General features: G+C 44.7%; 1 protein-coding gene across 1 annotated transcript; it reads right to left on the bottom strand.

Moving 5' to 3' along the window:
* Positions 1-2,412: 2,412 nt before the first annotated feature.
* On the bottom strand, positions 2,413-12,347 carry LOC143362336 (uncharacterized). The gene is made up of 4 exons (XM_076802390.1): positions 11,850-12,347; positions 4,787-5,066; positions 3,771-4,394; positions 2,413-2,924 (listed from the first exon to the last, which is right to left on the bottom strand). The coding sequence occupies exons 1-4, from the start codon at positions 11,983-11,985 to the stop codon at positions 2,447-2,449; spliced, it is 1,518 nt and encodes a 505-aa protein (XP_076658505.1). The 5' UTR covers positions 11,986-12,347; the 3' UTR covers positions 2,413-2,446.
* Positions 12,348-12,900: the final 553 nt, after the last annotated feature.

The raw sequence follows: 12,900 nt of genomic DNA, 5'->3' as shown, positions 1-12,900 counted from the left end.
TAGAGCATTTTCAGTGACGTTCAATTCTATGAGATTTTTCTTGTAGTTATTTCTTATTTATTACGTGGGTAGCAGAGTTACATATTCTCTAGCTAATATTTTGTAGATGATTTGATGATTATGATCGAAACGAACCCGCGACGCTTAACCGGCAGTCCAATGAGTAATTTTTAACTAATTAATAGTGTTTGCGAAGGACACGTATTACGTGGGCTGACAGCGCAAGATTGTGTCACGCGCGGCCTGTTCTGATTTAACACTAACGTAAATCATTTCGCGCATAAAGCAGGAAGCTGTTAAAGTCCCGGCCGCCGAGTTAGTTATGATCATTTAGGTGACACGAGCCGCGCAAATTTATGACAAGCGACCCCGCCGACAGATGCGACTGTCTCTTTTCTCACGTCTGCGTCTCCATGTCCGGTATCGTCGGCTCGTGAGGAATTTGTATCCATCAGACGGATAATGTCTTCCCGGCTACCATTCGTTTCTCGCGCCGTCGTATTCCTGTGGGATCTCTGATTTTAATAGAGCGTTAAAAACTGATGCAGCGTTGCAATGAACTAAATTTTCAGAGTAGGTAAAATTGACACAGACCTACTTCGTAATCTTCGAAATGCATGAAAAATATGTAAACAATAATTCATAGTATTTGCTCTGTAGTTCCGACCAATTGCAATTTTCTCAGAATTTTTTTCACGTCGTTCAGTAAACTTCCCAAAAAATACAAGTCGTATGGTTCATTATTAAAACAGTTAGCGTCCTCTTAAAAGTGTTTGAACATTACTGTGATTCACTATACATGCGTAGCACAGTACCAAGACTGATTATATCCACCAGAAGCACTTTTGAGATATCTATGAATTTCAATTTTTTCATATTACCGTACTAGTAGCAATTAGAACAGACAAATATCCCGAAGTTTTTCAGAAGTGGACATAGCCTCGATACTATGCTCCTGATAATATTAATATGATATTCAATCGGTATATCCTCTTATCGCGGTCTGAGAAAAAATTCGCACACGACGCTGATCATTTTCCTTTTACGATTTCGCTGTACAACGAGCGGCTGGCAGAGTTTCTCGGCGCTGCAGCGGAGACAATAACGAATCCAATCCCGGAGAGCGAAACGAGGTGCTTCTCGCAACGTTCGGATAACGCGCGCAGAACAAGGGTTGGTAACCGCGCGATTCGAAATCCCACGTTAGCAGGCGCCCTTAGATAAATTTTACGACGTGCATAAACCGCAGTGGAACTACCGTCAAGGCCATAACCGGGGGTTTAATAGCTCGTAAGTAAGCCATGTCCCGGGATTGTTGGACGACAGGACGATAAGAGCCGAATGTTATTTAGAGAAGTGATAAGCAACTTCCGGCGGGGAACGCGCAAAACTTCGGGGAGTCTGGCGTTACGAGCTGTGCACGCGGGAGATGACGGTCCGTCCACGTTGGTATTCACTGTCCGACTACCGAATTGAATAAATCCGAATCGAAAGTTCGGGAACGTCCCAGAAACGCGCGAAAAGAATATGGAATTTTCAAGGCGGGAACTTTGTCGGTCCGCCGCGCCGGTGCTTCCTCTGGCGAACCTCGAGATGTTATTCGAATGGCAATCGAAATCGCGTTTACGATTCTCCTGGTGGAATTAAGTTTCCAAAACGAATAGCGCTCCCGCGGAATCACTATGATCTGTCGGTACAGTTGTGTGGAATTCTATCGGAAACTGAAACAGTCGAGGAGCGGGTGTTCTGATTTTTCATTTTCAAAAAATCGAGTTCTCTCGACTTTCTTCAAGTACGTGTTCGTGTGTGGGTGCCGTGGAATTTCTGTGCAAAAGAATTTCCTTAGAACGCGTTTTTTTCGGTTGCCACGGCGTGTCTCAAATTCTAGTTAAGCTAGTTAAACAAATTGAGATTTTAAGAGAATCTTCAAAATTTTCTAAATCCGTCAACTTTTTCTTAACTTTTTTAATATTTAAAACTTGGTAATTTGACTCGTGTTTTCCAGAACATACTCCTAAGTTAAACCCAGCTAATGTATGGTTGAAAATATACTTTACGCATTGTTTGTGTATATTCAACGTGCATAAACAACCGCAGTCGAATGACTTTTATGTGCCAAGTGAATGTCTAATGACCGTGTTCTACGAGGCTATAATTAAGTCGTAAACACCGAAACACCCTCAGAAACTGCTTCGCTGAACGCACGTTGGAATTTTACCTCGAATCGTGCAATGCTCCTGCCATTTAAAATCTCAAAATTAGAATAATGGGATTCTCACGTGAAAAGTGGACTAGCCGGATCGCTTTGTACGTCCATATTTATTGAAATTCGTTTCGCAGAGGGTGAAATCGTGGTATCACTCGTTGGCGTTCGGACGGCAGAAAGAAGGAACAAAACGACGCATCGTTAGATTAACGTATCTTTATTATGTACATCGTCATTACTCTAATCGAATGCCTTGAGGTCGCTGAAAAACACCCCCATCCTAACTCTGAGTTCATCCTCGTACTTCAACGCGGACCGATCGACCCTGACGTCCTCCATGAGCAGCTCGCAGTCCAGATGTCGACCGTCACAGGCCCTGTGGTGGTGCTTGAGGACGTCGTCCGGGTCAAAGTGATGCGCGCGTCTGGTTGATGGGTTCAGTGTCGTCAGCGCGTAATGATTGTGCACGGTCAACGCGCGTCTAGTCGAGACGAAGCTCTTCACCGAGTCGCCTTCCGGCGAGATAGAGGCGGTCCTGACGGTGTTCAGATAATCGAGGTCACCGGGATAGCTCGTCGAATCGGCGTCGAATCGGCTGGCGTCCGTGCGATTCCTGTTCTGCAGCTCGGGGAAGAAGTACGCGTTCCTCACCGCGTACGACGCGAAATCCTTGAAGCTCCTGCCGAGCTTGATCCTCTCGTCCAGCAGCAGCTCATACCTGTTTGCGAGAACGCGTTTTAAATACAATAGAAAGCTCATACCGAAGCGATTATGAACCTCCGAGGGATTCACGACAGGGTCTTGGCCTGCGCAAGACTAAACAGAACTGTCTGATCCTGTGGGATCTGACCACGGGGTGGAGGATAACCGTGGAGAACCGTGGAGGAGGATAAAGTTCTGGGGGTGTTCGGGTACCCGAAATTTTCGGGCCAGGTCGGGCCGGGGTCCCGAAAGTTTGCTAGTCAATTTCAAGGATCCCAAAAATTTGTAATGTAGGAATATTTTAAAGGAAACTCCCACGTCCTAGGTGTGACGTAACGGGTGGAGTGGTTTCACACCGATTTCACTATAGTCCTATATGTATTATAATACTTAATGACAACTCTCGCTCTACTGACTGACTCTCTCCCGACTGACTCTCCACCGACTGACTCTCAACTGACACAACATCCCTCGCATTCGTCCCTTTTATCCAAGTCCCATTTCCATTCTTTCTCTCTCTCTCTCGCACTCTCATTCTCTATCAGTTTCACATCCATTCGGAAAACCCAAACAGTCACGTACGCCTTGCGCTTGGCGCCCCTAAACACTTTACTCTCGTCACCGAGACCCAAACACTCTTCTTTCACACTTCGGCCCAAACAGACTTCCTCTCACGCAGGACCGAAACACGTTGACGCCACGGTGTCGCGTCCACACTCGCTCTAAACAATCATTCTAATACAGTGTCTCATTCGTAACCCTACAGTACCGACACTAATTTTGCGTTCTAACTCTTCAAGGACCCGACCCGAAGCTCGGGTGTCCCCCAGACTGTTCTGATTATGAAAAATGTGAGACGTACCAGTTTCGCCTGGTGACCGGCACGATCGCCTCGTCGATGTCGATCGGCAAGACGAACTCGGATCGATGGAGGTTGTCGTAGAAGCAGTGATTGTAGGGTATCAGCTCGAGCCGCCTCTTGATCCAGATGTCCTCGCCGAGCAGCCGTCTGCGGGCGTTTTTCTCGTTCGGCAGGTCGCCGGGCAGCGTGAGATTGAACCATCTGATCACGTTCGACCGTTCGTAAAGCCTGAGCACCTTCAGCACGTTCTCGTGCACGTTGAACACGTAAAAGTAGAATAGCTCCGCGCCGAGGATACGGTGCAGCTCGACGAACGCGACCAGCCGCGACGAGATGTCCTCGTCGAAGTCGAGCCCCTTGATGCACAACGTGAACTCCCGGCGACGACGCTCGTCCCGCTCGCTCCTGCTCCCCGGGCTTATCGCTAAACTATGACTAGCATTCTTGTGGCAGGGTTCAGGGCCCACGTACACTCTGGACGGCTCGACCGCGGCGTCCGGGGATAATTGACAGCCGACCAGGACGCCCGCGTAGCTGTCCACCGTCTCGCCCCACTCGTCCAGCCAAATCGTCGAGACCAGCGCCTCCACGCTGACGGACCTGCCTCTGTCCTCTTCCTTGTACCTGGCGACACGTTCGAGACAAAAGTCTCCGGTTAGTCCCTCCCGTGGGTGTCGTTGCACTCGGAGACGAGAACGGTCCCGGGATAAATAAGTCTCGTTACATGGGCCGATTTGCATAATCCTTCGAATTATGACATAGCTAACCGTCCGACATTACCGGGCAAGTTTACAACGAACCCCGGCGACTCGGGAAGTCAAGGGGGGCAACTACTGTTTAATTCGCGAGAGGGTATAATTACGAGGACACGGGGAAAAGAAGAGCGTCGCGTTACGTCAGCGCGGGAACAGTGTTGCGAAACCGGACGGTTCTTGAAAGTATAATAGGAACGGGGGAGACGGAGATTAACACGGGGACGAACTATAGCGTAGATTCGACTGCGGAAAGTGTCTCACCAAACGGTGCAGAAAAGGCCAGAGGTCGGCACCGGTCCACGTTTAACGCCAATCACCCTCAAGCTCGGATAACCGGCCACTCTTAGGTCCAAGTGGGCGCTGTACAGGAAGAGCTGTCCGGGGATTGTCTCGAGCCACTTCGCGTCGGCTAACTTGAACGTATTTAACGTCGCCCCGTACGTTCCATTACCGTCGCACTCCTTGGAGGGTCTGTAATCGAGTGCCAATCTCCGCGCCCAGGAGTAAGCCACGATGCTTCTTGTGCCGGGAGGTTCGCCACCTAGAAAATGTGTCAGGAAAGGTAGTCAGCCGGAGGAGATTGAGACCGAGATAGTCACGTGACGCACACGGTATTCTATACTAATTAACGCGGATGCCCGAGCCGTGCGTGCTCGGCGAAATTAATTTCCGATGTCTCGCGTCGTCCTCGGCAAAAAGAGTCCCGTTGCGCAAGAGGTCGGTCACGTCTGTCTGAATTTTTCTGTCATTTGCATTGCAAGCTCCGGAGGAACAAGTCTTTTCATAACTGTCGATCTTATTATTTAAATATTATAATTTTAGTAATATTATAACTTTGGCTAAGTAATTAGGAAGGTTGAAAGCTTTTTTTCGTAATGGACAATTACTCAGAAATTATTACACTCTCATGGCAGTCACTTTCTGTGTACTCCATCTTATAAATAATTACTGAATTTGTGGGTTGATCTGAATTTTTCGGATTTTCGAGATGGATTTATTGAAAAGTGTCTTTCTGTCTTCTAATAGCCGAGGTCCACAGCGCGCTAACAATTGAGCCGCTCAGTGCACACATCGATTAACTCCACTTTTTGAAAAATCTTAAATTTAAGTGTCAAAGCACTTGGTATAGTCATAACTTTTTATATTTATAATAACTTTCCTGAATAATAAATATTAGCACCCTTAAACGGCAAAATTGTTTTGGCCATTGAATAATAAGTAATTTATTTCAGAAGCCAATTTGATTAACTCCATACTCTAATGTAAATCGTTTCAGTAACGCTGTATCTGTTCCGGCCGTGCATCAACGCTTAATCCAAATGACCCACCAAGATTTTTTGTCAACAAAACCTTTAGAACAATCAATCATTAACAGAAAAGTAACCGTCACAGGGCTTCCAGTAAATTGGCTTAAAATACGCTTGATAAAGTTCGAAAGGTCCAAACCGCATCTCATACAATTCAAATGTGACTATAATGAAGATACAGAATTTAAAGCCATTAATATAAGAAAATCTGTAGTAGGTAGACCGCAAAGTTTGAAAAATATAGATCAGCCTTTATTATATCCTAAAGGTAGAACTGTGACAAGGGAAAAATGGACAGACATGATGGACCTGCTAAAATTCATTCCTCCTGTTAAACATGATTACTATAAAAACTTGACAACAAATCGAAATGACGAATCCTCACATACAGCTGATGAAGAAGACATTATTTATAATATTGCTGAATTATCCCAAAGAATAATGCTGCTAAAATAAAGCTGCTATGAATTAATCACAAAAAATATATTATAACAGAACTGTCAACATTCATTTTTATGGAAAAGCTGTAATAAAAAACTTAAAAATTTAAAGACTGAATTTAACTTTATTACTTTTTTCAGTTGGCAAATCGATTAACTCCACCAGTCACATAAAAACTGTAACTTTACTGACGATTATTTTTTGGCTATTCTTTCTTATTAATTTTATATACCGTTAGATGAAAGCTATATCTGTATTTATGCATTCTACGTTATATATTTGAATTTATATTATAACAGGAATTTTAAAAAAACAATATACATTACTTCATCGAATTTCTCAACTTTTTGTTTTATGGAGTTAATCGATGTGTGCACTGAACGGCTCAATTGTTTGTCGCACCCACGCCTTATTGAATGGAGCGATTAGAAAGGCTGTCGGGAGACATCGGTGGTTCCCGAGCCGGATGGAAGCGTTGCGTCATCGGCCGAAGCCGGACGCGGTACACCATGAATACGATTGCGTGTTAGATGACGATCATGGCATGTCCGAATCCTCCCGTATTACCCAAGCAGTTTTCTGAACCTCTGTCCCAGGACTCGGCGACGGGCGTCACTGACCTCGGCCGAGCGTCGATTAGTTACATATACAGAATTTCAATTGCCCCGTTCGTTAATTGGCCTCTAATAGCGAATGCGATTCGCCTGCGTACCGAGGGAAAACTCGTTCTTCCGCGGGGAGTCACGAACGTCCAAGAGTCACGACCACGGTGCGCCCCTGCCATATTTTCGTTTCTTTTCCCGCCGATCGATTCGTTTAATGAATTCCCTTGTGAATTACGCGAGTTACGCACGCATGCCCTCACGCCGCACATATAATGCATATGCAAATTCGTCGTTCGATGATTTCAGGTTCTGTAGTGGTTCTGTAGCAGCCTCCGGGCGCTCGATTCAAGGTTGATCGTGATCATTTCTGTTAATTCGAGTGCTCCGGTACTTCAAGTCAAATAGAATTCCTAAATTATTGATCTTTAAGTATCTTTAAGTAGTATAAGACAATTTTCTTTGACAGTCGTCCATCCGGGAAACATCTGTTGGAACGCCCTGAAGAAAATGAGTTTGACACTATCTCTAGACTCACAGGAATATTTGGACATTTTTCGAAAGATGATCAATCTTTTACGAGTGCTTGATTTTCTGACAAAAATTTCGGAAGTACAATAGCTCGCGTGATTGTCAAATTTGTTAAAATGGGACGTCATACAAAAAGATGTTATGCCCTTTTACCGAGTAATTTCTGTATATCGAATCAATTCTATCTTCTATTCGAAATTTCTGTACTATTTTCTACTTATTTCAATTTCAGAAGAAAAAGAAATCGTCGCATCTTCGAAATAAAAAAAAAAAATAATTCCCTCCTGTACAGCCAGTTTCGTCGAGTTCTTTAGCATTACAGAAATGAGCAAAGAGTGGTTTGTCGTTTTGCCCCGAACTGTATGAAATTGCTGATTGTCCTGGTTCTCATGCATGGGAATGTGCAGCGTTGAATAACGTTGCGATTTCACTTTCGTCGAATGGTTTGAATTTCTCAGAACGATATTTCCTATTCTCTTCGAAACGTACCTAAACCGTTCATCAAGATTCCGAACATGGTTCCCTCCCCTATAATTTCCGCTGTCCATTAGAAAATCACTTTTACCTTGACGAAAGCAATTAACAGTAGCATAATTTTCAGGTCGAAACGCAGCTAATCTCCGCGACCAATTAAACCTGTGGCGAGCATGAAGCGCGGGAGAGGAGAGAGAGAGAGAGAGAGAGAGGGGTCACGCGGTCGGATTAATTCCGCGTCTCTCTCTCCCTCTCGTTGTAAAACAATTTGTTCCGTTCGAGCGAAACGCCGCGCCGCACCGCTCTGCGCCGCTCTGCGCCGCTCTGCGCCGCGCTGCGCCGATCATCAACCGATATCGGTGTGTGCGCGTGTAGTGTGTCGTTAAAAGTGGTGTCTACGGTTGACCTAACGACCGCGTATTACGTGATACTGCGTTGGTATCCTGGGATTCGTGGCCTTTAACAGCCGCCGCTTCCTGCTTTCCCTCTTCGATGCCACGGTCCGCCAGCTTTACGAGAAAGTAAACGTAGCTGCGCGCGAATCCCCGACCAGCCGCGCAATTCGAATGCAAGGATTAATGGACGCGGTCAAAAAACGACGGCGTAAAGCTTCGGAAGCATCCGCATTTCCCGGCCGATTACCTCTCATAATTTCTGCGAAATCCACCGCCGTGTTCGGAAACAACGGCCGAGCACCGTGGAACTCGTCCGTGGCACGAAACGACCGATTTTCAGATTTTTAACTAGCATACCGAACGTTGCTTACAAGTTTTCTTATTTCGATTGAGAAATCAGTAGGTTGTGTTGCACATGAAATGGCCGATTTCAGAATGCTAACGTTGTGAAGCGTTTCGATCATGGAATACTATTACGATCTATGGGTATATTATACAGAGTGTTTCCAAAATCGTGGCACAGGCTTCTGGGCACTGCATGCAGATATAAGTTAGAAAAAAGGAGTAACGTTTTGTCGTTGGACACCTCATTTTCGAGAAAGAAGAGTTTGAAAATCGATCGAGTCCGCGTGCTCTAGTGTAACACTTGCAGTAAGTAGATACGGTAAGCCATGAACAGACGCATCAGTCGACAAGATTTTTGTCAGAAAAATAATTTAGCAACTAATTCCTTTTGTTCCTCGGAGACAAACTTCATACGTTTATATAGTATCAACTGCATCTCTTGTAAATGGTTGTGAATCTTTAATAGTTTAGGAGAAGCTGAGGTTTTTATTTAAACGTAACTCCTTCGGTATAAACACAGTTACTGAAGTAAACATTTTATCCCAAATTATCTACACAACGATGCAGAAGTAATTATTTCTTTCTGAAGTAACATAAATTTCTTTTATTTTTTTTTTTTGGATTTACAATATTCCGAAAATCGAGTTTTGATCGTCACAAAGTCGTTTTGTTTCGCTGCGCGGCGCGGCTCGGCTGTAAATTATGTCACCTAATGAAGTCGCTACCGCCAAGGAACCGTGTACAGATTTGAGTCACGATAAGCCCGTGTCTCAAACCGTGCCGGTTGATTTACGGCCTCCTTGGTTCGCCTTTTTTGTCCGCGAATTAAGAGGACTTGATCGAAGGAGAGGGGGAACAGACCCGAAAAGAAACAGCGAGCTAAACGACCGGGGTTGTCATTCGGAATCGTGAGACTATCAGAAAGATGGGACGACTGGATTGGCAAAATGTTTCGCAGACGTCTCATTTTCTTTGTGTGGAGCTCACCAGTCACGATGAGACTGAACTATTCGGTTGGTCGGTTTTTACACCTTTTCATTTTTATTTAGCTGGCCAGTTTTTAGGACTTTCTGAATGACTCAGTCCGTGCGAGTAATGGTCTCAAAACCACAACTGGATACGAATGAAATTGTAGAATTTTTCGCGCACTTCGTTGCTTAAACATTTTCAGACGTTTAATAATGTTGTACTTCATGCTTTCGAGAAACACCTTTATGCTACAACTGCAAATCAATTTATAATTATTCAAGAAAATAGAGATCTACAGCAATTTTGCTATTTGTCAGGAAGAATAATTAACAAATTTTAAAAACAAACCATAAGTGGGTTAAGATGAAAATATTTTTTTTATATTTGTGTTTGATGCCATGTTTTGATTTTTGTTTACTTGTCGAGTATTGAGATTGTGGTATAGATAAAATATAGGTGCTAAGAGGGCTAATTTGTAATTTTTGCCATGTTTTAATTGTTGTTTACTTGTCGAGTATTAAGATTGAAGAATACATAAAATAGAGGTGCTAAGAGGTGCATCAGAATGCGTTTGTGCTTATTCAAATCAACGCAGCCAGGTGCAAGTAGGGAACACATCGGTAGGATAGAAAAATGTAGGGAATTTTCCTTTTCTTTGTCGGTCGGCGGTAATGCTGGGAAAGTATTCGCGGATAGGAAATAGTGCGAACAGCGAAGCAGAAATATTCAGCACACTAGAAGCAGGATTACCATAGCGTATGGGAATTACTTCTTCCGACTATACATTCTTCTTTCGTTTTATTTTCAATGAGAAGATTTGTTATACTCGTGTTTATATTAACAAGTTGCTTGTTCTATCAAAGACGGTTTCAATTCGAAATGAACTCGTAAATCAGGTGTAGATGAACTAGTAAAATATTAAAATGAGTTCTGAGTGGTCAAAAATTTGGAGCTTTTTCTGTTAAAAATAAAATCATTAACTAAAGAAGGTGATCGTGTTACTGTCGTGTAGCTGCGCATACTTCCAGGGTTTCTTGAATTCGAAAAGTATGCTAGCTACAATTGATGTTTCAGACCTTTCAGTAATAAATCTCGCAAAACTTATCCTATTACGTATTCCTCAAGTTGCGAAGTTAAAGCACTACTATCGCAACGCGACATCAGATTGTGGCAACGCAGGGTGCAAAACAATTTAAAGCTTAAATCGTTTTAGCCAATCTTTCGATCTTGAGTGACGGACGAGCAAGAAGTAACTTGATAGAGACTCGAAACTGAGTTATGAACATTTTCGAATTCAACTGTCAGTTAGCAGCATAAATAAATAGTACTGGTAGAGGTTATTTAAAAGTTAGACAGACACTATTCTAGCAGCGAACTGTTTGGTGAAGAGAAAATTGTAAACCCATTTCGTTATGAGACATAAATAACATTTTCCCTCTCAGATGTGTAGCACAAGTTTAACAGGAAAAACTGTTTTAAAGTTGAACCAAACGACCTGACTTTTTCTGAGCAATTAGGAGCATTGGGTGATGAAAATAGCAACAGGTAAAAGTTACACGAAAAAATAGAAAAGGCACTTTTTCATTTGAGCTCGCAATGAAAATTTAAAACACGCGTTCTATCTAAAATATAGGTCTCATTTCAGAGGACGTTGGTACAGAATAATGTACCCAGTATTGCAAAACTAATTGTGTTTTATGTCCTCGAATTTGAAATCAATTTTTTATTTGCCAATTGAACATCGCACAATGTTGTCGTCAATATGTTCATTTTCTCATACATATGAAAACAATACACGACAATCACGTCGACTGATGTCGAAATAAACATTTAAAAATAAAATCCGGTGTGTAAATAGAAACTGAAGATTGGACTTAAAGGATTAGTCCTTCGAACGATGCAATAAATCTGTCGATTATAACAGTATTTGATCACGAAGAAATTCATATGCAACGATCTAATGATACAAGAGTTAGGATCAAGTTGAATCTCGCAGACGGGAGTTTTAAACATTTCCGGAATATCCGAGATAATCGAGAATATCTCGGACAATGGTTAAGCGGCTCGGAACATCGGAAAGACGGGCCCGGCCGGGGGCCCGGCGTATCTAATCTCGGCGCGAAAGAAGCTAGCATTGTTAGGTGCCAAAGGCGCGTTAGTGGCTTGCGGGCTGCGAACCGTTCAGCGATAACGAAAGGGCAAGGGTCGCGCGCTGTTGGAGGCGATGGAGCTTGGCTAACCTACGAAGAAAACTGCTTACCAGGCGTGGGAGGAGGATCCGCCGGTGGATCCGGGAGTTGAGGCGGCGAATCCAGCAGAGTCAACACGCACAGCGCGGTGACCAGCACGGCGGCTAGGCCCACTCTGCATAATTTCCTGGTGCCCGCGACCGACATACTTTTCGCCGTTTCGTTTTTTCCGTTCCCCTCCCCTGGTCCCCGTCGGTCTCCGCTCGAGTCCGCTCGAGTTTCGTTTCACCGGGCGACACGGGGAACGGTCCCGAAGAAATCCATGTTCTCGCGCGATTTGCAATTCAAATCTGAAGGTTCCGGAGCCCGAGGAATCCTCCGTTGATCAATGTTCATGGAAACGAGCGATCCGGCGAAACAGGAGGAATCGTTCGACAAGCCCGCGGAACCATTGAAACGCGTCAGTTCGCACTGGTATCCGGGCTCGGCAGGAAAACGTTCGTTTATTTCCTACGATAAACTAGTCGAGTCTCTCTCGGAGGATTTTCCATCATCGTCGCGCGGAGCATTGTGAACGGGAGCGAAATGTTGGCGCGGAACCGGTATTTCTAATCGCGTGTATCGTTCCGTTCGGTCAATGAGCGAGCCTCGCCGCGAATTCGTAGCAACGCGGCTGGAGGATCGATCACTGGGGGATCAGGCTTTTCTGGTTTACCCGTCTGTTTAGCATAACACGCTCCGCTACACTTTCATCGCGCTTAACGCCTCTCTCGTTCCGGATCTGACGATTTCCTAGAGGATCCGCCGTGTGCTGTGCACGCACGAACACGCACGCACACGTGCATAAGCGCGGACTGGTTCACGGGAATCACGGAAATCTGGATCGATGGGAGCCAAGCGGGTCCCGCGTTCGGCGGTGAAATTGAAAGTCGGCACGCGAGTCCGCGCGGAGGGCGTCACGTTGATGGACGCAGCTTCGCGAGCAGCCTCTCGAAAACCATTATCCACCTGGCTAAATCGCCGCGGGGTTCGATCCTGAGCCCATCCGCCGAAGTTCCACCGACCTGGCGGGCCAATAAAATCGACGCTTCTCGCACTCCCGCCGCGTCATCGCCGTAGATT

The sequence above is a fragment of the Halictus rubicundus genome, chromosome 16 (assembly GCF_050948215.1).
Source record: "Halictus rubicundus isolate RS-2024b chromosome 16, iyHalRubi1_principal, whole genome shotgun sequence".
NCBI lineage: Eukaryota > Metazoa > Arthropoda > Insecta > Hymenoptera > Halictidae > Halictus > Halictus rubicundus.
This window is presented reverse-complemented; position numbering and strand designations above follow the sequence as displayed.